The sequence below is a fragment of the Acanthisitta chloris genome, unplaced genomic scaffold (genome assembly GCF_000695815.1).
Source record: "Acanthisitta chloris isolate BGI_N310 unplaced genomic scaffold, ASM69581v1 scaffold11601, whole genome shotgun sequence".
NCBI classification, from domain to species: Eukaryota; Metazoa; Chordata; class Aves; order Passeriformes; family Acanthisittidae; genus Acanthisitta; species Acanthisitta chloris.
Window position 1 is genome coordinate 118,096 of NW_008655564.1, and position 22,365 is coordinate 140,460.

Consider the following 22,365-nt stretch of genomic DNA (forward strand, 5'->3'; position numbering starts at 1 on the left):
TGGGTGATCTGTAAGGTCCATTCCAACCCTTAAACTCTATGATTCTATGAAAAAGGCAGCACCCAGCCCTGGCCGACCACGGAGCCGACTGACCTGGCCTCCCCCACACAGCAGTGGTTGGCTGTGCTGCACCACCAGGCACAATTCCTCTCCCACTTTCTCCACCTTCACCCACTGCCCAAATCACGTCATGCCCCCGTGGGTGGGAGCTGAGACAGGCTGCCCAGGCATAGCTCAGCACCCACCCTGGAAATGTGACTTCACAACTGTTTGTATGGCCCAAGTTTAGCAACCTGTAACAATATCTCACATCCCTCATACTGCTGTGTTTAAACTTAGCTTTCCTTCTTACTGCTTTTATTTCTGCAGTTAATCTGCAGCTTGGAGACAGTGAACTCGAAAGCTTTACAATATGCTATAGTATGTGGTTCACCTGCAGTAGCTCCTTAAATTACACAGCTGGTTTAATACAAAGGAAAACGAGCAGGTACAGAAAAGCCAGTCCAAAACCAGATTGGGAACACTGCCTTGCTTTCAGCAAGTTCAATCCATTTCCACTTCTGACCTGATTCTTTTATAGATTTAATGAATCTGTCAGGTTGATACCATGCAATGGGGCAAGTGAGCAGTCAGCTTTGTTGTTCAGGCTTTGTTTTCATGTTTCCAATCAAAACCAAAAAAAATCCAAGCAATTAATGGGAAACATTAAAATGTAAGAATGCAACAGCTTTTCAACATATGGGAGCTTTCATCAGAATTTGCACTGGAAAAGACTGAGGTGAGCTCACAAGTTTCAATCAAAGTTCTCCATTTCTAAGAAACTTAGTTGAAGTTGATTAGGGTTATCACATAAAAGATGAATTTACACAACTCTAGAGACTGGCTTTACTAGAATAAATTATTGATGTCTCGCTTTCCTCAGTGAATGACTTGCAAAAACCAGCATAGATATGTCTCACAGACTTAATGCAGCTCTGGAAAAGCCAGCCAAGTTCTTTCTCTGAACTGCACATCAACAAAAACAAGACTGTAAAAGATACAGTTGCTTTGGAAATGGATTGGTATCTAAAGTGTTAAAAACCATTTGTGTACCTGAACCCCATTGATAATTTATGTGGACTTCTAGCCGTTTTTCCTGTTTTCAGAAGTTGTTCTCTTCCCTGCTCATTGACAGAAGCTGAACATCTCTTTCAGTGGAGCTCTGCCAGTTTATACAAGCTGAGGATGTGGCCCATATTTTTGTAAAGGGAGGTCCTTTCCACTGTTTTGCCATCTGCCAAGCTCTACTTTAAGCTAATTAAATAACATCAAGTTCTAGCAGGCGCTTTCAGGCCATTAGAGTTTTCCATTTCTGGACCCCTAAGGGTACCTAGCAATTCTGGCTGCAGGAGAACTGCAGAGTGGATTCAAAGGTGCTGACAGTGCTAAACACCTTTTTAGAGTCGAAAAACTTCCTCAAGTGTGGACACTCCTGTGACCTCCATACAAAGTGAGTTTGTGGAAGATCTGTGAGCAAGCAATCTTACACACTTGGAGTTACTGGGGAATTGCCTTCAAACATCTGTTGTTTCAGCCACGTCAGTCACTGAGCAGGGCAGGAAAGCCTGTGCCAGACTGAAGGGCATGGGCAGTTTGCTCCTGATAAACAGTGAGGCTGTTTATCAAGCTGAATTTTTTTCCCCACTTAGTAGTCCTCTTGTTGACAACCTCACCTACCCTTTGGTCTGGCACCTGCACAAGTTGCTCTATCCCCTTCCCCTTCCCACCCCAACTCCTCCTGCTTCCTCACAGTGCCCTATGGCTGTGGAGATGAGCAGCAACTGCTTGCTGCAAAAAATAAAACATTTAATTTACCTTCTGCTCTGCAAGTGTAACAAGCATCGAATGTCTCAGAGATCCCTAAATGAACAGTTCTGCCATGTAACCATGGGTTTCCTATCGTTTGTAGCATTTTCTCTCCCTCTCTGCTATTCATTTGATAAACCCACTTACACTACTGATCTTAAAGCAGACTGTAAACAGCTGGAGCAGAGATTGTCTCGTCTCGTGTGCACCAGACCTACTACAATGGAGCCTTTATCCTGCCTACAGACTTTCAGCACTGCTATAATTCAAACACCACTAATAATGATAGTGAATGTGGAATAGTATGAGCGAGACATTAACATGAACAGAGAATAACCCTCTATCAACCAGGAGCTCTGTCGGAATAATGGACTGCAGCAGCAATACTGGCAGGGTTTGCATGCATCCTGCTTTTCATCCTGACAGAGCCCAAAACACCTTCTCAAATCCACAGAAAGACTGTTTCAAACACATCATATTGGATGAAGCCTTCTCATCAAGGTGCAGCAGCCCCACGTGCCATTTGGGGCTAAAAAGGAAAATGACCTTTGCCAGCTGAAACTGTCACTGGAAAAGGGAAGGGAAGTCAGTGAGTAGTGGAATGACAAGCTCTGATGAGAATTACCCCACTAAATCAGTGTCTCTCATCCACTGTACTTCCTGCCTGCTAAGAAAAAGAACCCAAACCAAACCAACCTAAAGCAAAACCCCAACAAACTGAGCACTAATAGACAAGAAAACAGTTCTTCTCACATTGACTCTCATGCCAGGACCATCCTAGTTTCAGGCCAGACATAAATCTTAGATTGATGCACCAATGAGAGTTCACTGTTATTTCAATGCCATTCTCACACTTCAAGGAAGCCTCTGCAGAGGTGTGGACATATGTGGCCACACCTCTGTATAAAGTTCAGACATGATTTAAATATGTCATCCTACACTGCCAAAGTCATATTAGTACAAATCTGAGCCTCTTGTAGGTGTCTGAGTCATATGAGTCCATGGCAGATATTTTAACACCACTTTGATGACTGACATAAATAAGTCTGAGTCTCCAGCATGCTTTGATTTACATGACCACAATGGCTCTTCTCTTTCTCTGTATAAAGTTCAGACATGATTTAAATATGTCATCCTACACTGCCAAAGTCATATTAGTACAAATCTGAGCCTCTTGTAGGTGTCTGAGTCATATGAGTCCATGGCAGATATTTTAACACCACTTTGATGACTGACATAAATAAGTCTGAGTCTCCAGCATGCTTTGATTTACATGACCACAATGGCTCTTCTCTTTCCTTTCAATGGAACCAACACTCACAGATTTCCCTTGAAATGATACTAATACAAAGGAAAATTAATAGGACTACAATGATTGATGGGGCTGACGAGTGGACAGCAGTATCCTCTCAGAGAAGAAGCTGGAGCTGCCTGGAATGGCCCAGATTTGGAGAGAGGAAGGTTCCTGACAGCCTTGGACAAAGGGCTGTGCCTGCAGGGCTGATGGGTTGGGAGTGCCCACAATGTGGAGGAGACACTGTAAGAAGGGCCCAGAAGTGCAGCAGTATTTTAAAATGCACAGTATTCCTGGTGAGTCACGTGCTTTAAAGCGGGATGTAAATCATTGCAAACTTCAACTTTTGTTTCTACAGAACTTTTAAAATGTTTTTGCTTCCACACACAGGGCCCTGTTCAGCATCTTGCTGCCATGGTGTTTTTCTATCTTGACAATTCACTTCCGTGAGCAGGCATGTAGCCAACTCAAATGAGACTCAACGCACTGAAAAGCCCTTCAGGTAAACAGTGTGATAAGCTAAACTGCAAAAACGAGACAATGTTTTTGGGCTATGAGGCAGTTGCTATGGAGACGGTTGCTAATTAACTGCATTCAGCCAAGAGAACAAAGGGTTTAAGGGCAGACAGGACTCTGTATCTTAGAGTGTGCAATGCATAATGTCTTATGTAATCTGCACATCTATCATATCTGGAATACCTGAGCCTTTGCTTAGGTTGCAAAATACCTCAGTGACAACAGGGTGGTTTATTTCTATAAGTTGGAACTAATTTTTAGGTAATGAATGACTCATCAGTATTTTTTTCAAAGAAACCCAAAAAAATCCATACTTAAAACTCACAGGTATCACAAATCGATGCAGCAAGTCAGGACTGTATTAAACATTGAAATTATACCTCAGACCTAAATACTGTATTTAAAATCAATTTGGCTATTTTGACCAGACATTGAGTCACATTATTTTGAAGGGATCATATTTTGGTATAGTTTTGTATCCTAATCCTTTACTATTTCCACAAAGCACTGTAGGTCTAACAGCACTCTAGCAAAAACATAAACTTGTCAGAAGTGACATAAATCCCAGAGCAGTATATTTGCAGCTTAGAGTCCCTGTGTGCTCCTGGAGAAACTGCACCCCCTGAACCCATGGGCCCTCACCAAGATCTGCTGAGCCTGGGCCAGCCCAGGCACCTCTGTACATACATGGGCAGATCCTAACTCACTTTGCAGATGGAAATCTCAAAAGTTGACCTCTTTTCCTAAGTGAAAGCTGAGAAAACCAGTAAAGAGCCAGTTGCTGCTTTGAGAGACAAAAAGCCAATGGATAAAATACATCTGTGCTAACACAAGATCCCTTTAGGTATGGATAAATAAGGCAATATTTTTCCTTTTTAAGTCGTTCAACATATGATTTAAACCAAAACAAAAGTGGGAGGTTTTTTTACATGATTTAGGTACTGTTAGGATTTAAAGGGTCACAATCAATTTTGAAGTGAAGTCCTTACAAAGGGGAATGGGATGAGTTCACACCTCACATGAGGGTATTACTTCAGCAAAGCTTGCTGCACGCTGAACAAGCAGTACATTAATTTACTACACGAAGGCCTAAGGTTTGAGGGGTTTTTGACATTTTAAATTATGAGGCATCTGCAAACAGATCCTAAATCTGAATTGCACAAGGATTTTCCACCCCAGCCAATTCAGATTGCCCCTAGACATCACCTCCAGCATTAATCACTCACCCACACTACTGGAGTTCATATTTCTTTTGCAGAAACAGAGGTCTGCAAGATTCTTAAACTCTTGCCTAGAAAATAGAAATTATTACTGATGTGGCAAACTAAGTTTTAAACATCAGGGACCCAATTCTGCCTTCAGTTACACTGCCATAAATCTTTAACAATTCCATTAGATTTATAACAGTGTAACTGAGGAGGAAATTGAGCCCAAGATATTTTCTAAATCGGTAATTAAGTAGCAGAATTTTAGTTTGGCACAGAGTAAAGACCTCTTAGATTACATCTTTGGATAAGGGTACATACTTTTTTTGTTCCTTGAAGAATGATGTTATGAACAAATTAAATCACCTTATTTTCAGCAACCTCTATATTACTCTGTGGAAGGACCACATCATCTCATGGAGCATCAATATGGTGCTAAATATTGCCTCATTTTCCCACTCACATTCCCTCTCCTCCACATGAACATTAGACTCTATAGCTGTCCATTATTTGTACAAATATATAGCATCTCAAGGACCTTTTCTTGTTTGGTTTCAAGGAACTACTACATCAAACAAATGTCTAAATAATAAAATGGCATTAAAGCTCAGATGGCACTGGGGGAAAAAGGGCTCAATTCCCAGCTCTGCTATAAAACCCTTGATGACATCAGACGAGTTATTTAATCTCCCCTTACTTCTTTTCTTCATTGGGCAAAGGCAGCTTGTAAAATTTCCTGTCTCATAATTTTAATTGAAGTGGGGATTTTATGGCTATTTTACCTCATTTTTATCTTTGCTCAGTATTTCCAGTTCTAATGCATCTTTCCTGTTATTTCCACCTTGCTAAGCTCCTCTGCCAGTCCGTGCTGTCCCCACAAGCTCTGTGTGTGTCACACTCACAGAGATCACTGGGAGGCTGAAACTTGGGACAACTGCTGCTGGACAGGGGCTGAGAGAGATCAGCAACCCTTGGGGTGGCCAAAGGGCTTGCTGAACTGTCCCAGCTGTTAATGACACTCTTCTGCACAACCAGCTATGTAGCTCCAATAGCCTTTTCTCACTGGAAAATTCTGCAGGCAGCTCCTCCATACACCATCCCTTACAGCAATCCTCCTCAGTGTGCTCCCAACCTCTGGTGATTCGACCTCCTACGGCTAAAAATACTCCATGCAGTCTAAATATACAGCAGACAATATATGCCTGCATACTTCACCTACCTAAAGAGATTCCTGCATACCTATCTAATAACAACTGCAAATGTGGATCACACTATTTCTTTGCAGGTGGCTCTCACAGTAGGTTGCATTCAGTTGCCACAGCAGAACAGGAAGGACCCAGCCAAGAAGTAGCCAGTTTGTGGCATATAAACTTCCTTGTTGAGGTCTCCTAAATCTGTTTTCTTGTAAAGTATTCTCTGCACACTTGCATTGCTAGCATGACAGAAGGCAACTTAAACTACAAATTCTATCTAATGAAGGCTTTTCTCTTCCATGCTACCCAAACACCAGTAGAAGTAAGCAAAAGCAAAGCAGCTTCAGGCAAATAAGCTTGAGACATTTTAGCTTGGCTGCAATGATCAGTCATACTGAAAAAGCATTTTGTTCTTTATCTGCAAACTTACCATAATCTACCTCACGTACTTCCACACATATTACTGGAACATGCTCCCTAACACCCCCAGGCATGTATTCTGTGCTGCTGTCCCCAAAACTGTCTGACATCAAGTCTGATACAGCTGCCTACAGACAAACCAAGACTCAACCCAAGACAAATCCATCGGTGCCTCTTGGCTCCCCTGAGTATCCCTGCAAGGAGGGCAACCAAACGAGCAATTGGTTTGATGACCTGGTCTTTGATGGCTCATACCCATGGTAACCTCTGGCGAGCTGACTGCCTCCTTCAAGATAGAAAGGAGATCTCAGGAAAAGCGTGAAATCTGCCTACATCCTGAAAATCCTCAGGAGGCCTGACCTAGTTGGAGATGGCTGTTGTAGGAAGGCTGTAATTAAGCAGTTGCGATAGTGACGCTGACTTCTCACACCAGAGAATGTGCATGTTGATAACAGTTTCTGTTAACAGTGCTCCAGTCCTCTGTGGGTAAAATTGTACTGGTGTTTGACTGACATCCCAGCACCTCCCACAGTGTGCAGTGCTTTCTCAGGGTTCTAATTCCGTCGTGAATTTGGGATGCATTGTTGTCCCTTTCACAATAGGTCTAACAAGCCATGCCACTTCTCTATGTTTAAAAGAGCATTCATGAAAATAAATTAGCACATTCGTGTCCCCAGTTCATATTATTTTTGCTTACAAAAACATGTTCCTTAATCATACAATGTAAACATTTAGTATGCCTAGAACAAAACCAGAAAAACTTCAGAGGAGCCTTTTTCTATTAGCTAAACCATTTGTTCTACTGAAAGTCTGTAAACTGTTAATCCATTAGTGTCCAATTCCTTAAACTATACAGTCAGACTTAAATCATCTGGAAGCCCAGACCCTGAAGTGTTTCTCTCTGATGTTACAGACCAAGTGCCTCACATGAAATTGTTTGTAGGATAGGAAAATATTCATACAATGGTATTACTGCCACTTCTCAAGGGCATCACACAAAAAAACCAAACTCCTGCACGCATCTGTGAGGAAATCCCTGCAAGACACAGTTAAGATACATATTAATTTTGAAGCTCATGACCCTCAGGGAATTGTGTAAGACTCATGTCACAACAACCACAGCATTTATACTCTCCTACAGTTAGCCCTGTGAGTTGTGGGGTGGGATTCAAGCCTACTTCTCAGGAGACTGCATGTCCCCAGAAAACCAAAGATGCTGTCAAAGTTCTTTGTGCTCCCACTGCTCCTTGTTCCCCACAGTGTTATTTGTGATCACACCCACACTGAGCAAATCCACTAAGGGAACAGAGGGAACACCAGGATGAAGTTTCCCTCCCAGTGTGGTTCAGATGTCTGCTTTTCACCACTCATCTCACTGGCCCCTGCTCCCTCTGACTTCAACAGGCAGCTAGGGCTTCCCAGTTCAGCAGTTCCTAGATGCTGCTGCAAGCCATGGTGATGGTGGTGGTGGTGGTGCTGGCAGTTAAGGAGACAATTTTTGAACCAAGTTTTTTCCTGTTGTTGGTCACACAAGGTGCTCCCTGCACTGTCCCAAGTCTCTCTCTTTACAAAAAAACAGTTTCTGTATTTTCTTACTACTTCTGCTTCCATAAGGATGTCCAGAACAAGTGTCAACATGAGTATAACTTAGTTCTGCATCCCCACATAAGCACTTCACTTGGTGGGTCAATGGGCTGCTGCTATGACTGTGTGAGATAACTCAGCTGGAATTTGAAGTGGAGACACTTCTACCGTAATCTCACACTGGTCTCGCGTAGAGGAATCCAAACCTGACAGCCCAGCATAACCCCCAAAAGAATGTGGGCCTTACTTGTCTAACTCAGGCTGTCCCCAGGTTGTCTGAAGCAGAAGGTGCTCGCCCTGACATGCTGCTAGGTGGGATCCCACCCCACAAGGAATGAGATCCAATAAACAAGTACATCTGTTACGCTATCTACATGCAGAGCTTTCAATTATCTCCATCTCTCAGTTATGTGCACCCAACACATCACATCAGCCTCATAAAGACTGTCTTAACTAGCTCCCAGGGCACCAACTCTATTTCTTAAGGCTGCAAAACTATGTCTTCTGCAATTACAGGATCACAAGTTCACCTTGAGAAACCAGTGCTGGGATTAAAATCAGCTAATATAGATCACACTAGACTATCACCTAAATGTATCCTGGATGTTCCAGTGAGGTTGCACCACTTCAGAGCTCTCATGCTAACACGTGTCAGTTCTAAACAAGGGTATTGCTAAAGGAACAATGTCATAAATGAAAAACACCCTTTCACTCTGTTTAGTACAGCCATTTGAATAGGATGAGCCACTAAATGACTCCAAAGTGGTCAAATGCCTGATCTGAACCTGCCCTGGTGGCTTCCACTTAGTTCCAGGTGAGAACTGATGTCTCTAGTAACTCCTCCATTCAAGGGTGCCTACTGGAAGGCTTGGGCAGTAGCCATACCATTTTCTTGACACTGTTTCCTATGAACAGGCTATAAACAACTTTCTGTGAGTTCTCCTTTATGTGGATAACTCAAGAGAACAGAACATATTTAGTAGAGAGAGGACAAAACCCAACATGCTGAAAAGCACTTTCAATGGATGTTCTTCTCTTTGTGATGCATACGTTTTCAGCAACACTTTCTAGTATATTTTCCCATTTCCTTTGGAATACATAACCCTCTTAACCCAACACAGCCAAATGGAACACTTGATCACTGTGCCATGTATGACCTTCCACAGCATCACTGACACATTCAGCTGTGGTGCTGCCCACAGCCTGCTCACCAGGCAGGAGCCAATACCCTTATCACACACAGCTCTCACTGTCCCACTTCGATTTTCTCTTGAGGATAGCAGGTTACGGCAGTGGGAGTGGGGAGAAAAAAAATTCTCTGTCTCCCAAAGACTGCCACTTTATCTCAAACCGCTGACAATCGACTCTTGAAAGCCCAAGTAGAAAGCTTAAACCCTGTTCCTCCACATTTCAGAAATCCTCGACAAGGAGTAAGCCCAAGAACCCTTTGTTCCTGTTGACAGCAGCGCCCAGTGCTCGGCTCAAACGACCCAACTGCCTCCTCACAAGCACAGCACGATGGTGTGGCAAGAACATCACCAGATTGCAACAGGGTTGGTAGGCAGATTGGTTGGCAGTTTCAGGAGGAACTTTCCAAGCAGATAGGGTGTCTTTGGCCCTGGGCTCCCTTGCCTGCTGCCACGGCTCAGCACAGGCACAGGGACCGCGCCGGCCGTGACGCAACGCGCCAAGCAGGCGCAGGATTGCCAGAATGTTTCTAGACAGATTTGTTTACAATTTAAGAAACCCAAATAGTCACTTTCATAATAGGAGTCCCATCTCCAGCGCATTCGGTGTATGCTGCTGTGAGACCAAAAAGAAGGGGGGAAAAAAAAAAAAGAAGCAAACTACGAGACCATATCTTTGTACAGTGATTGCAGGAACAGATGAATAAACATGCAACCTGATCCTTCACATCTGGTATTTCATCACTCCAAATACCTTATTCACATTCAAACAGATTGAATACTGTGGAAACTTTACAAGGTAGCGATGTCTTTGTAGGAGCAGCAATTCACATGGAACTTTTAAAATTAAAAGCAATAGTAAAAATAATTTGTAGCATGTTACTGTACTCTTCATAAAGCTATTTACCTCTCAGTTTCCTAACAGCAACCTAGAAAACCACTAAATAATAGCAGCTAGCTACAGACCCACACAAGCCTACAGAATGGGATTTCTTTTGTCCATGTACAAGTTCAAAGTTCAGTTTTAATATTCAATTTATACAAGGCACTTTGGAAATGAAGACTATTATTACTCATCATGCAAAAGTTCTATTATCTGAGCAGAATTTTTTAGGGAAATATCATTTTCCCTTTACTCTCATGGCAGTGCATGCCAAAAGATTTTATGTATAAGCTAATAAACAGATACAACCATTCTCAAAGTCTGCTATGAACCTTCTCACACTAATTAGTACTCATTCTTCTCTGCAAGACAACTGAACATGCTCACAAAACTTCCTTTGTAAGTAATCACTACATACTCCTCAGCAGTTCTGTTGCAGAGGTGAATACCTCCAATGCAAATCTGTAATTGAAGAGCTGTTTACAGGTCTCGAAAATTAGGGTAGAATCATTTTCTTGTCTTGAAACAAAAGTCACCTTTGCCACCTGGAAGATAAGTTAGCAGTGCTGATAGCAACACGTCTGCAGGCATTGCACTCGCCAGAGGCTCTTTGGCACTGTCCCTGCAGTTGCACTAAAGCCACACCTTGCTGTAGCTGAATGTCAAAACCAAATGAAAACACACACACAGGACCAAATCTACTCCGTGGTAACTCCAGAGTTACACCAGGGATAAAAGTAGGGCTGCATTTCACAGCAGCTTTCATTCTTGTAATCTTTTCCGAAACACTCTCCCAGGAGCAAAGACAAGCACAGGCAAATATCCTGCCAATAAGTGAGTTCACAGGAATTGCTACAAGAAACTAAACTGTCAGCAGTAACAGACCAATAATTGGAGCAAAGTACAAACACAGGACAGCCAATGCCCTCTAATGGGCTGGAGTTTTACTATGTGCTGGATAAACAAGGACAGGGAAATTTATCTGAACTGAGCTCTGAGAGGGAAGGCAAATTCTAGGAGGTCCCACTTTGTACCAGTGGATGTTTTATCAATACTGCTTTTGAAATGGTACAGATAAAAAAATTTACCAACAGCTTGCAAGACAAATTAAAATGGGTCTAAGAAGTCTTTTCTCCATAAGCTACACTTAGCTGCTTCCATAAAGAGTGTGAGCACCAGTTTGTACCCTCCTTGAAGCTTTCATGTTAGTACTCTCCTCATCCTTTTAAAGTTTTCTTTATTTTTAGTCTATATTGTACTAGAAGCAAAACCTAAGACCTTCACAACCACACAAACAAAGGAATGAGGAGAAGGAGTGATGGATAGTGCTTTCCTGCAGAAAACTTATCACTGGTCCCTTGTCTTTACCATGCATTCCCTTTCTCTCAAGAATTTCCACACTACAGTTCCTGGAATCTGCCCATCTGAAGAAAAACAAGTGTCTTTGCTTCTTACCCAATCGCTTCCTATAAACTTTAAAACAAGAGTTTCATTAAGCTTTCATTTCGTTTTCTCAGGGTTTCGACAAGAAGCTCTAACCCTGGGCTGGCTGCAGGGTCAGCAGCAGCCTAAAATGTTCCTGATCTTGCACAGGTCACAGCTTTGTCTGCAGCCTGAGGATGTCCTAGGGCAAAAACCAGTCGAGACACCCCTTACCCCATCACCAGTCATGGGGCCCTGCAACCCTTTCCTGCGGGGATAGGATCAAAAGTCTTTTGTTCTCGTCATCCTCGTGAGCCTTAAGTTACTTTTATGGGAAGGCAAGGGGAGAAAAAAAACCCTCCCCTTCCCTTCCCTCCTTCATCTGAGATCTCAGCTGTAGAGGAACAGCTGAAGTGGTTCAGGCTGCCCAGAGAGGTCACAGATGTCCCTCGGTACCACTGGGTTGGCTCTCCCAGCACGAGCCATGCAGCTCCTGCCCACACAGCACCACAGGCAGGTGCCCCTTGGCCACTTGGCCACCCCCATTCCCCAGATTTCCAGCCTCTCTGTCCTCCTTGAGCAATCCTCCTGGTGCCCCCGAGCCAGCTGACCAGGAGCCTGTACACAGCCCTCTTTGAAACACCAGTTTAAGGATGATTTTAGACCACCACAAAGAGCAGTGAAGAAACTCTGGCTTCTGCTGACATGTCGCAAAGCTCTCAAAATCAAAGGCAGAGACTTAAAATATTTCTTCAAGCAAAATCTCTGCTCTTCTCAAAGTCTTGTTCCAAAGACCAAAAACTGCAATTGCTTAACTGAATCCACACAGAGTGATCATTATATTTGCCTCCATAAAGATCATATTTGTTCTAGTACCTATATCTAAAGGTAATTTCAGTCAGAAAATGAAACGATGCTCTCTTGACCTTTTGTCTTCCATGGTTCATGAATTACTGACACATTGCAATATCCCCCAACACTGTGGAAGCTTAGAGATATTGCAATGTCTCTCTTGTAAGTGAAATAAACTTGGTATGCCACTAAAAGGCATTAAATTATTTTCATTATGCCACACAGAATCTAAAACACTTACACTGTTTTGATTTCAAAATCCTTGGAGAACAATTATGCTCTCGGGGCCATAAGACTCTATTAGAAAGTCCTCAGAAACCTAGCATGGTTTCAATAAATCCTCCAACACTACAAAGCAGTTACTCAACTTGAAGAATGAAAACATGAGTTCATCCACTGCAAAGTCAGGATGTAAATTCTGATTGTACAGTACCCTGCACTTCCTGACACAGTTTTTTCTTCTCCATCAGGGCAACACTTTAAGGCAAATTTTCAGCATCAAGCATGCATAGCTCCTTTTTTGATTGAAAATAAACTGTATTTGACATAGGATTAGCATAAATATGAGATATGTGTATGCTTATGGCATTACTAGCTACCAGTATTAATCAGCAATTAGATATGCACAAATAGCTTTATACATATATAATTTAACAAATGTTAACACTCAGGATTAGGGAACCAGTAAATGAAATCAGTGACTGCTGAAATGAATGGATAAATATGTTAACATCTTTCATTTATATGACAGCACCAAAAAATGCTTCCAAACACCAAAAAAATCAGATTTCAGGGGTGATTACGGTGGTTGTAGGGAACCTGATTTTAAAAAAGCAGCCATCCTTATTTTGGCTGATGAGGCTGTTCAAGCCTAAGTAGAGCTTTTGAGCATAAATACCCAATAAGCTTGTTTGTATATACATGCTTATGTACTCCTAGAAGGAGCACAACCTTCTAATTAGGCAAATCATGTCCCCTTTCCAAAGGCAAATAACAGCACCGAAAGGCAATCAAAACAGGCGGAAGCAGGCGAGAAGGAGAGGACAAGAGAGATTATATTCCCCTGGGCAGAGGGACAAGGGGAGGGCAGCAGAAAGAGGGGGGAGAGAAAAGCAAACACCCAGGCAGGAAACCCAGCCCCGTCAACTTTCTGCCAAGGGCAGCTGAGATGCTTCATCTCAACTCATTTTTTTTTCAGACATGAAGTTTGGTGTGGCCGCCAGGGTCACACAGCAGCTGCAGAGGGGGCCAAGGGGGCAGGGGAGCCTGGTCCCTCCAGCAGCAGAGTCCCTGTTTCCATGACCCCGGGCAGGGGCACAGCTGGTGGCAGCTGCAGCACCATCTGCTCGGGGCTGGGCCCTCGTCTCTGCCTCGGGGCTGCCCAGCCAGGTAGTGGCAAGGGTCAGTGTGAGCATCCCCAAGGCACAGCAACACAGCACCCCCAGGATGGGGACCCTGAGCACGGGCTCTGCTGGCCCCAGAGGAAGCTCTGCTGGTCCCAGAGGAGGCTCTGCTGGCCCCAGGGGAGGCTCTGCAAAGGGCAAAAGAAGCAGCGATGGAGCGAACGAGCTTGGAGGAGCAGGATGGAAGCTGGAGACCCCAGAGCGTGTGTGGATGTCAGTGTCCCTCCCTGGTGCCTGTATTTATGGAATGCTGTCAGCACATCAGCTGATTTATAGCAGTTTGAGTGGAGGGAAGGGGAAAGAAAAGAAAAAAGAAAGGCACAAAAGCACCCCTAACTTGCCTCTTTCATCAAGAGGCTTCTCAACACAACAAGGACTATCACTCTGCAGTTCAGTATTGCATACCCTGCCACACCACCACATAGACTATGCTTCCCACTTCCCTGTCTTCACCATTGTTGAAAAATAAAGAAAAATGCACACTCTTTTTAATGGCCAAGGAGTGATGTGCTTAAAGGCTTTTTTTAAACAGACACAGCATAGCATTCGTTAAAGACACAATTCTGCACCACTATTATTTCCCAGTGCCAGTGCTGAAGGAATTGGCTCAGACAGTCCTGCCCACCACATCAGCCCAGCTGAGCTCCCTCAACTTCATAGATTTTCTCAAGATTTACTCCAAAAGCACAAAACTCAGAGCCAGGAATTTTGCATACAAACAAGCTCAGCTGTACAGTTCTCATTGGAGCAATTATTTCCAAAGACTAAATGTGTAGCACTTACCATACATTTTGCCTTCATCTGATAAGATGATTTTCCTCCTCCCACATGGTGGATAGATAGCTAGAGCCTCCTGAAAGCTCTGCTCAATGTCAGGGCTCCAGACACCTTCTGCATCGTTGTCAATAGGTTTATCTGCAGAGTCACTCATTCTTTCGATGTCTTCGGCAGGACTCTCGCTGCCGCTCCAGCTGCTGGGCTCAATGGTGATGGCTGGGGTCTCCAAGCCTAAGCCTGGAGTCTTCAAGGAGATAAATCTGCAAAACAAACAACCCCAAAGGGTATTAAAGACATGGAACTCCAGGCAAACTTTTCTCTCTACTTCTGATGTTCAGTAAACAGCAGCTGAGCAGTAATGGCAGTAACATGAGCATGGGATGAGCCCAGGAGAAGGGAAAAATTACTAACCATTCCACCTCAGATGGGCAGAAGTGGAGCAACAAGGTTGTCAGAAAGGGAACTTTACTATGTTTTCTGTGTACAATTGCATGAAGACATAGAGCATCAGGTTATTTTACACAGGTAGTCAACGTGGGTCTTAATACTAGGGAAAACTCTCCAGCCACATTCCATCTGGCTCAAGACTGGCACCCTTAAATAAGAGCCAGATCCTCAGGCAGGGGTGAATCAGCTGGAAGGGAAGCACACCACTTTATGCCACAGTGACCACCAGAGCCTAAACCCACTTGAACCTAAAAACAAAAGCAAAAACTATTATTCACATTCGTCCGGGTGTCAGTGGAGCAAATGGAATTACACCAGCGATGACACAGCTCGGTGCAATTAGGTGAAAAAGGCTGTAATTTTCAGATAAACAACACAATCACAACATACAAACAGAAATCTTTAAAATTACAACACCAGAGAAAGGAATTACGAGGACAGATATATGCTCTGCCTTTTTTTAAAGGTCTCTGTCACGGAACCATAGCAGAACAAAAATTACAAGCTTCAAGTTGCTGAATCAATTTAATAAAGAATAATTTAATAGAGCTGCACCTGCTCACACCAGCAGAGCTGCAGATCTGTCAGTGTTCCTTTTATATTTTTGAGAGAAATACAACTCTGCTATAAAGATTTGCTCCAGGCAAAAAAGCTGCTATAGCAGAGCAAATTCACCTCTGGTGTAATTCTTCAGGAAGTCAGTGAAATAACACCAGGAACAGATTTGGCTCAACATGTCTAGGCATAATGCAATTTCATTTTGAAAAACGAAGAAGTTTGGTGACTCTAACTGGTCTAAGTGGATGGGAGTGTTCAAACATGCACGTATGAGCTCCACACACACCGAACAATCGTCTGCTGGCTCAACATGCAAACCCCCTAAACTCTAACACTTCTGTTCTGCTGGGGCAGAAGGGAGGGACATCCCCTCCTGCACACCCCCATCCTCACACTGATGCACCTCTCCCTGGGGTCTCAGGCAAAAAGCAGCCGAACAGCCTTCAGCCCACAGAGAAAGAAGGGGGTGTTGTACATGGAGGGCCATGGCACCTCTGGCCAAACACCTTTGGGCTGGAGAACTCCCTGAAAGAGGAAATATTTGCAGCAGCCCCCACCCAAACTCACCAATCAGCCAATCACTAGAGATAACCAAAACCTGATCGTCCAGTCCCTGGGAGGATCCAGTGCCTTGCAAAAAAACAGAGCTGAAACTGGGGAAACAGGGAGCAGCCTCTGTCTCACAAAACAACATTGCCAGTTTGCTCTGAAAATATGGGGGTTTTCCACTTCTCCTGGCTCAGCAGGAGCTCAGAGGGAGCAGGACATGCAAAACAGACTTCCAAGAACTTGCTTTCCCTTGCTTGCATGAGTGTTTCTACAAAGAGGCATTTCCAAACTTCCCATTGGTTTGAACATTTCAGCACAGCTCATGAAAATGTTGGTGCCTACCCACCAGCAATCACAGGGCTAATCACTGCCTCAAACCCCTTTTAATAACTGATAATGAGGGAGCAGATGGATTCACAGGGAACCACACACAAACGGTAAGTGGGTGAGAAGTCTGGCCAAATACACCACTTATTGTCTGGGAAATCCAAAACGTACAAAATTTTGAAATTCTCATCGCATAAAGGGAGACGTAAACCATGATAAAATAGTCAAGCACCATCCCTCAATCCTCAGAAAGCTGAAGGGTTGATTCCATCCCTCCAAGAGTTGAACCTTTCATGCAAGGTTTAGCCAAAGCATAAACACAGGAATACTGGGAAAGTACTGACAAAAAACAATCAGGTCCACTTAAGCCTTCACATACAGGGGGAAGTTTAGGCAAATGAGAGCTAATTGAATGTTGACAGGGATAATTAGGGGGGTTCAGTCTTAGTGCCAGAGTGCAGGGGAAATGGCTGCTGGAGGATTTATTGGCCTCATGTGATCGAGGCCATGACTGAGCATAGCATGAGAAGCACAGAGTGGGACTGTTTACAGGTCTGTTCTCCAAAGGTGACCATGGAAAACCTTCCCCTCCCTGATTCCAGGCCCAAGGACACACAGCACAGCCACGGGCAGCTTTGCTCAGCTCAACCACCCTCTGCTTACAAAACTTGCCACAGTCATAGCCTCAAGTCTTATTATCGTCGTATAAACCAGCCCTGGTTATTACATTATGCTGAAATAATAATTAGAATGCACAAGGAACACAGTGAGGCTCTAAAGTAATTAATGTTACTTGATATTCCTGTTAGATCTTGCATTGTGTTTACTGGTGAATTTTCACTAATGTGCTATCTCCCTTTCCATCCCTTTTTACCTACTTGGATATCATCTTGAGGCATGAGTAGCTACTATTCCAGCCTCTAAGTGTAAGGCAACCAAGTGTTTCTTCCAGGACATCTGTACAACTGGGGCAGGGAACAACCTGCTGGAAGAAAACCTCTCAATGCTAAAGGTTACTCTCCGTGATTTCCATTTTGGTGATTGCTGACACTGCAGATCAAGCTCCAGAACCAAGGAGAAAAAAACCCTTGCATTATAACAGATAAATGGCTCCGTCTCATTTCAGGAAATAATGAGCTAACTCAGCTAATCACTTCCAGCTCAGCTCTACATATCAAAAGACAATTCCATCTCCTTCTTAGGTTGAATCCTAAGGACGCAACTGGATGAAAAATTTCAGACCTGTTCTGCTGGAGTTCAATATGATTACCAAAAATAACACAAGCTGCCAACAGATGAGATTTGTTGCACATTTCCAATGAGCTATAAACCTCGTGTGAAAAATGTGAATATAAACTTCAATTTGAATTTATTAAAATCACTTTAAAACAAGCTTTCTTTATATTAGCAAACTGCGAATCTTGCAACACCAACTTTCAGCAGAGGAAGAGTTAAGCTCCAGGGAGCAATTAATCCCATCTCCCCTCCCCAAAACCAGAGCTGCTACACATGACAGATCAAGTTTGAGAGTTTTGTATTTGTTTTTTATCATGTCAGCTTGTAAAGAACCAATTTTGTGCTTCTACTTTCTGTTAACAAAATTAAAACACTTCAACACAACCTAGAAAACCAAGCAATAAAAAGGCTCCAAACAACAAACACAACCAAAAAAAACCCAGAAGATTTAGGCTTAAGCACACTGCTGCAGGTTAGGAGGTCTCCCTTCAGTTTCCCTTTTAACACCAGTCTTACCCATTCCAAGACACCTTCCCCTGTGCATAAAACTCTTAGCTGCAGACCCAAATGCATCCTCCTTGCAGTTGCTTTCTACTCTCTCACAGTTAAGTGACTTCTAAGTGTCTCTGCCTTTCTCATGCACATATTAAGACACCTTTTCTCTGCATGGCAAACCTATGTCCCCCCTCAATGTTATATTTAGGGCAGAAGAAACTGTTGGGGCAAGATTGGATTTTATAAACACATTTTATAGCAAATCTATCCAAGACAACTTGATGAGGTTGACCAATCTTTCCAAAACGTGTCTTTCAGAATAATCCTAATTCTTGAGGTAAAGATTTCGAGTGTTGAAGGTGTAAATTACACTCTTAAGAATACATTTTACTTTAGTTCACAAACAACCTCATCTTAGCTTCACTTATATAAAGACAATGGGACCAGGAATCCAACAAGCTTTTTAGAAGCATCAAGTTGATAATGAGCAGATGAGTAAAAATCAACTAAACCTAAATTTGCAGATGGCAGATTTTCTCTGAAGGCTTGAAAAGTTGCAGGCCCATGGGATTTTCCTTCTGCTTTGTTCAGCAGCACAAATCCACAGCTGGAGCACTAAAGCTCTGGAGAGAATCCAGAGGAAGAAAGTTATCAGATCTAGAAAACATGACCTACCAGGAAAGGAATTAGGTTTGTTTAAATTTAGAGAAGACTGATGTGAGAAGATAACCACTTTCAAATAAGGAAAAGGTAACAGCAAAGCAGAGAAGCAGCTCTTGGCCATTTCTACCAAGGATAGGATATGAGGCAAAGAAGTTTAGCTGCAGCAAGAACACTGTAGGTTGGGCATCTGGAAGACCATTCTGACCCTACCAACAGGCACACACAGAGACAATCAGCTCCTGGGGGCACTGGGAACTGCTGGGGGAGAGAGGATGTTCAGAGCAGGTGACACAAGCATTTCTCAGGAACAATGGAGCTATGCTTAGCCCTGGCTGAGGTAGAGGAATGAACTAGATGATGCCATGAGACTCAACAGAAGGAAACCTGCAGTGAGAACACATCCTTGACTAGGCATGGGAGAATCCAGATGCCTAAGAGACTGCACAGATGTCCTAGTGAGCAGCTTTGCAAGCTGCAGGGTGGAAATCCAGGCAAACCCAGGCTTCCTACTGCAGATGGCTGTGGAGCCACATGGTCCTTTGCTCTGCAGTCTCCTTGCAGAGCTGCTGGGCAGTCTGCTGCAGGGACATCACTACCAACAGCCACCCCTGAAGCAGCTCATCAAGGCAGGCAAGGTGGGAAGGAAGAGCAAACCAGGCTCCATCTCCTGCTGGTGCTTTCCAGGGGAGTTTTGGGAGATGAAGTTGCCTCATCCCCAGCCACCCCATTGTCCTTCTCCTGCCTGACCCCCCATATCACATCCAGATTTCTCAAGACTTCAATAAGTAAATGTGGAAGTGGTGGAAAGCCTGAATTTTATAGGATTTTATATTTCCGCTTTGCCAGCAAAAGTATCTTTGCAGCGTTGCTGCAAGTCAAGAGTGTAAAAAAAAAATTTACTTTTTTATTTAAAAAAAAAAAATCACACTTTGGATTTTGTAGCTGTGATGTCTAAGTGTGTATGAATTTTTCTGATTCTCTGAGGCATTCAAATGGCATCACTTTCAGGAAAGCACTATAGCTATTCATGCCATGTTATATATAATTTCTTTTTATGAGAAGAGGATGTAACAGTGCAAAGAATAAAAATGTAAATAATTTACAGAGCATCCAATGGTGAAACTGTTAGATTAAAATTACTTTACATTGTATTTTTGTTACAAGTTCTGCTATCAGCAATTATTCCCTCTAGGAAGAGCGAGCACCAGGAGAGAGAGCAGCCCATTTCTAGGATAGAGTATTCCTTTAAAACTCAGTCAGACTAATTCAGCCATTCACATTTGGCATTGAAATGAAATGAAAAGAGTTTTCCTCTGACTGCACGAACACTTCAGGAAGAAATTCTGATGCTGTGCTGTTTTGGTGATCAAATAGTTGCATGCAATGACATCTCCCCATGTGCTTTCTATCATTCATACAAACTAGCTCTGTGCTCCTAAGATCGAAGTTACCAGTTCTTACTTGGGATTCAAGCTGTGTATTAACTGCAAGCTACTGACTTTGGATTTCTTTGGGATCTGTGGAGGAATAACATGATCAGTTCCACTGCCCAAGTTGTGCAGGGAGGTGGTGGAGTCACCATCCCTGGAGATGTTTAAGGGGCATCAGCATCAGGCACTGGAGGATCTGGGTTAGGGTTTAGGGGTTGCAGCAGTGACAGGTTCATGGTTGGACTCGATAACCTTAGAGATGAGATCTCCTCTTGATGATTCTATGATTCCAACTACAGCTACAAAGCACCTGATGAAAAGCACAATGTTTTTTTTCTGAAGCAAGTGCATTATGCAGTGAATTCAGGTGCACTTTCTTCCCCCAACTACTGCACTCAGGATACACATAAAAGTAGTAGGAAGGCAGACAGTGCCATGTCAGTGCAGAAAATACCAAAAATATGCAATGTAACATCAGTGAAGTGATAGCTTTCTACAGCTACAAAGCACCTGATGAAAAGCACAATGTTTTTTTTCTGAAGCAAGTGCATTATGCAGTGAATTCAGGTGCACTTTCTTCCCCCAACTACTGCACTCAGGATACACATAAAAGTAGTAGGAAGGCAGACAGTGCCATGTCAGTGCAGAAAATACCAAAAATATGCAATGTAACATCAGTGAAGTGATAGCTTTCTTCCAGTGGAATTCTGCACCCTGCTCATTTGTATTTTCACAAACTCTGAGGAAACTTACTGAACAAAGAATGACTTAGATCTGCAAGAGTAGGCAGCATCTGGGCCTAAATCTGAAATTAGGATTATATGAACTATTTATAAAAGGAAACAATGCATTTTCCTTGAATTGCTCATTTTTTTCCCTTATAGAAACAGATTACTCAGCAAAGAGTGGGTTGATGCTAATACATGGGAATTCTTCCCTTTGCAAACAGCTTTCATCTCCCTGCACTCTCTATGCAAGTGAAAAAAATATTTGGTACCACTTCGAGGGCCTCACTTATTTATTTTTCCAAAAGCTGCTTTCGTTGATATGTTATTACTATTGTAAGGATGTTGAGTCATTGAATCCAACCTAATTTTCTTTTCCATAACTTTTAATTTCATACCATTAATAAAATGGTTCATCTTCTCAGTGGAGAAATGACTGGATTCGGTCTGACCGCGCCATACTCACGGGCTCTGCCAGCTTTGTGCTGGCCCACCAGGATGCCTTCTGCAAGCAGCTCCAGTTCCAAACCACACACATTATCTAGCTAGTGGCCAGCAGTCCAGAGTGCAAAAGTGCTTTCTGAGGGGCTACACATCACCCACGGTCCATGGTCTGCACCGACTGCCAAGTTATCCCCAGGTCGGTGAATCTCTACGTGCCCGTTGTGAATCCCTAGCTCATTACGGTCACAGCTGTTTGAGATAAAATCCCTTCCTCGTGTGATACTGAAGCAACCACATCCAGCCTAGGTGCTAGCTCTCATTTACACCCAGTTGGTGTCAATTATAAGGGTGTTTCTGGGATTCAACCCAGCTCCAATCCCGTACTGTGGTGGCAACCAACGTAGATTATTCTAAACATGACTTGGCACTCTGTGGAATGAAGAATATGTCTGACTTGCTTTTGCTAATTGCCAACACAAAGCAAAGGATGAAATATTTACCAGCTTGCAGAAGCCATCCTTCCTGCAGCTGCAGGAGGTGACAGTGCTGCACCCCAGCACCCAACAGGGATGGTTTGTGCTTGGCAATGGAAACACCTAGTGCCAGTGTAACTCCATGGCCTGCTCACCCCAGCTGGAGTCCAGCTGTGACTGCTCTATGGCAAAAGCTGCTATATTGTCAAGTGGGGATTATTAATATTTCACTCACTCACCAGTTACTCAGCTTTGAGAAGAATGGTCTTTGACTGGGGCAGGTCTGATCATACAGGAGGACATACTACTCTCTTTGGCACTGCAAACACCAGTGCCCAAACTCCTGTGCACTGCATGCCTGGAGGAAATGCTCCCCAGCCACAAGACCCATATGGAGATGCCACAGAAGGTCCCTCAGGGCAAGGCCTGCACTGCTC

The 22,365-nt window shown here is 43.3% G+C and overlaps 1 protein-coding gene across 3 annotated transcripts in view; it reads right to left on the reverse strand.

Annotated features, from left to right (window-relative positions):
• TEAD1 (TEA domain family member 1 (SV40 transcriptional enhancer factor)) overlaps positions 1-14,783 on the reverse strand; it is an 88,003-nt gene extending 73,220 nt beyond the window's left edge. For 2 of the 3 annotated variants that reach the window (XM_009083965.1, XM_009083964.1), the window contains exon 1: positions 14,588-14,783. In XM_009083965.1, the coding sequence (XP_009082213.1) occupies positions 14,588-14,735 (148 nt within the window). In that variant the 5' untranslated portion in view covers positions 14,736-14,783. The remainder of the gene's footprint in view (positions 1-14,587) is intronic. The other variant, XM_009083963.1, reaches the window with a different exon arrangement.
• Positions 14,784-22,365: the final 7,582 nt, after the last annotated feature.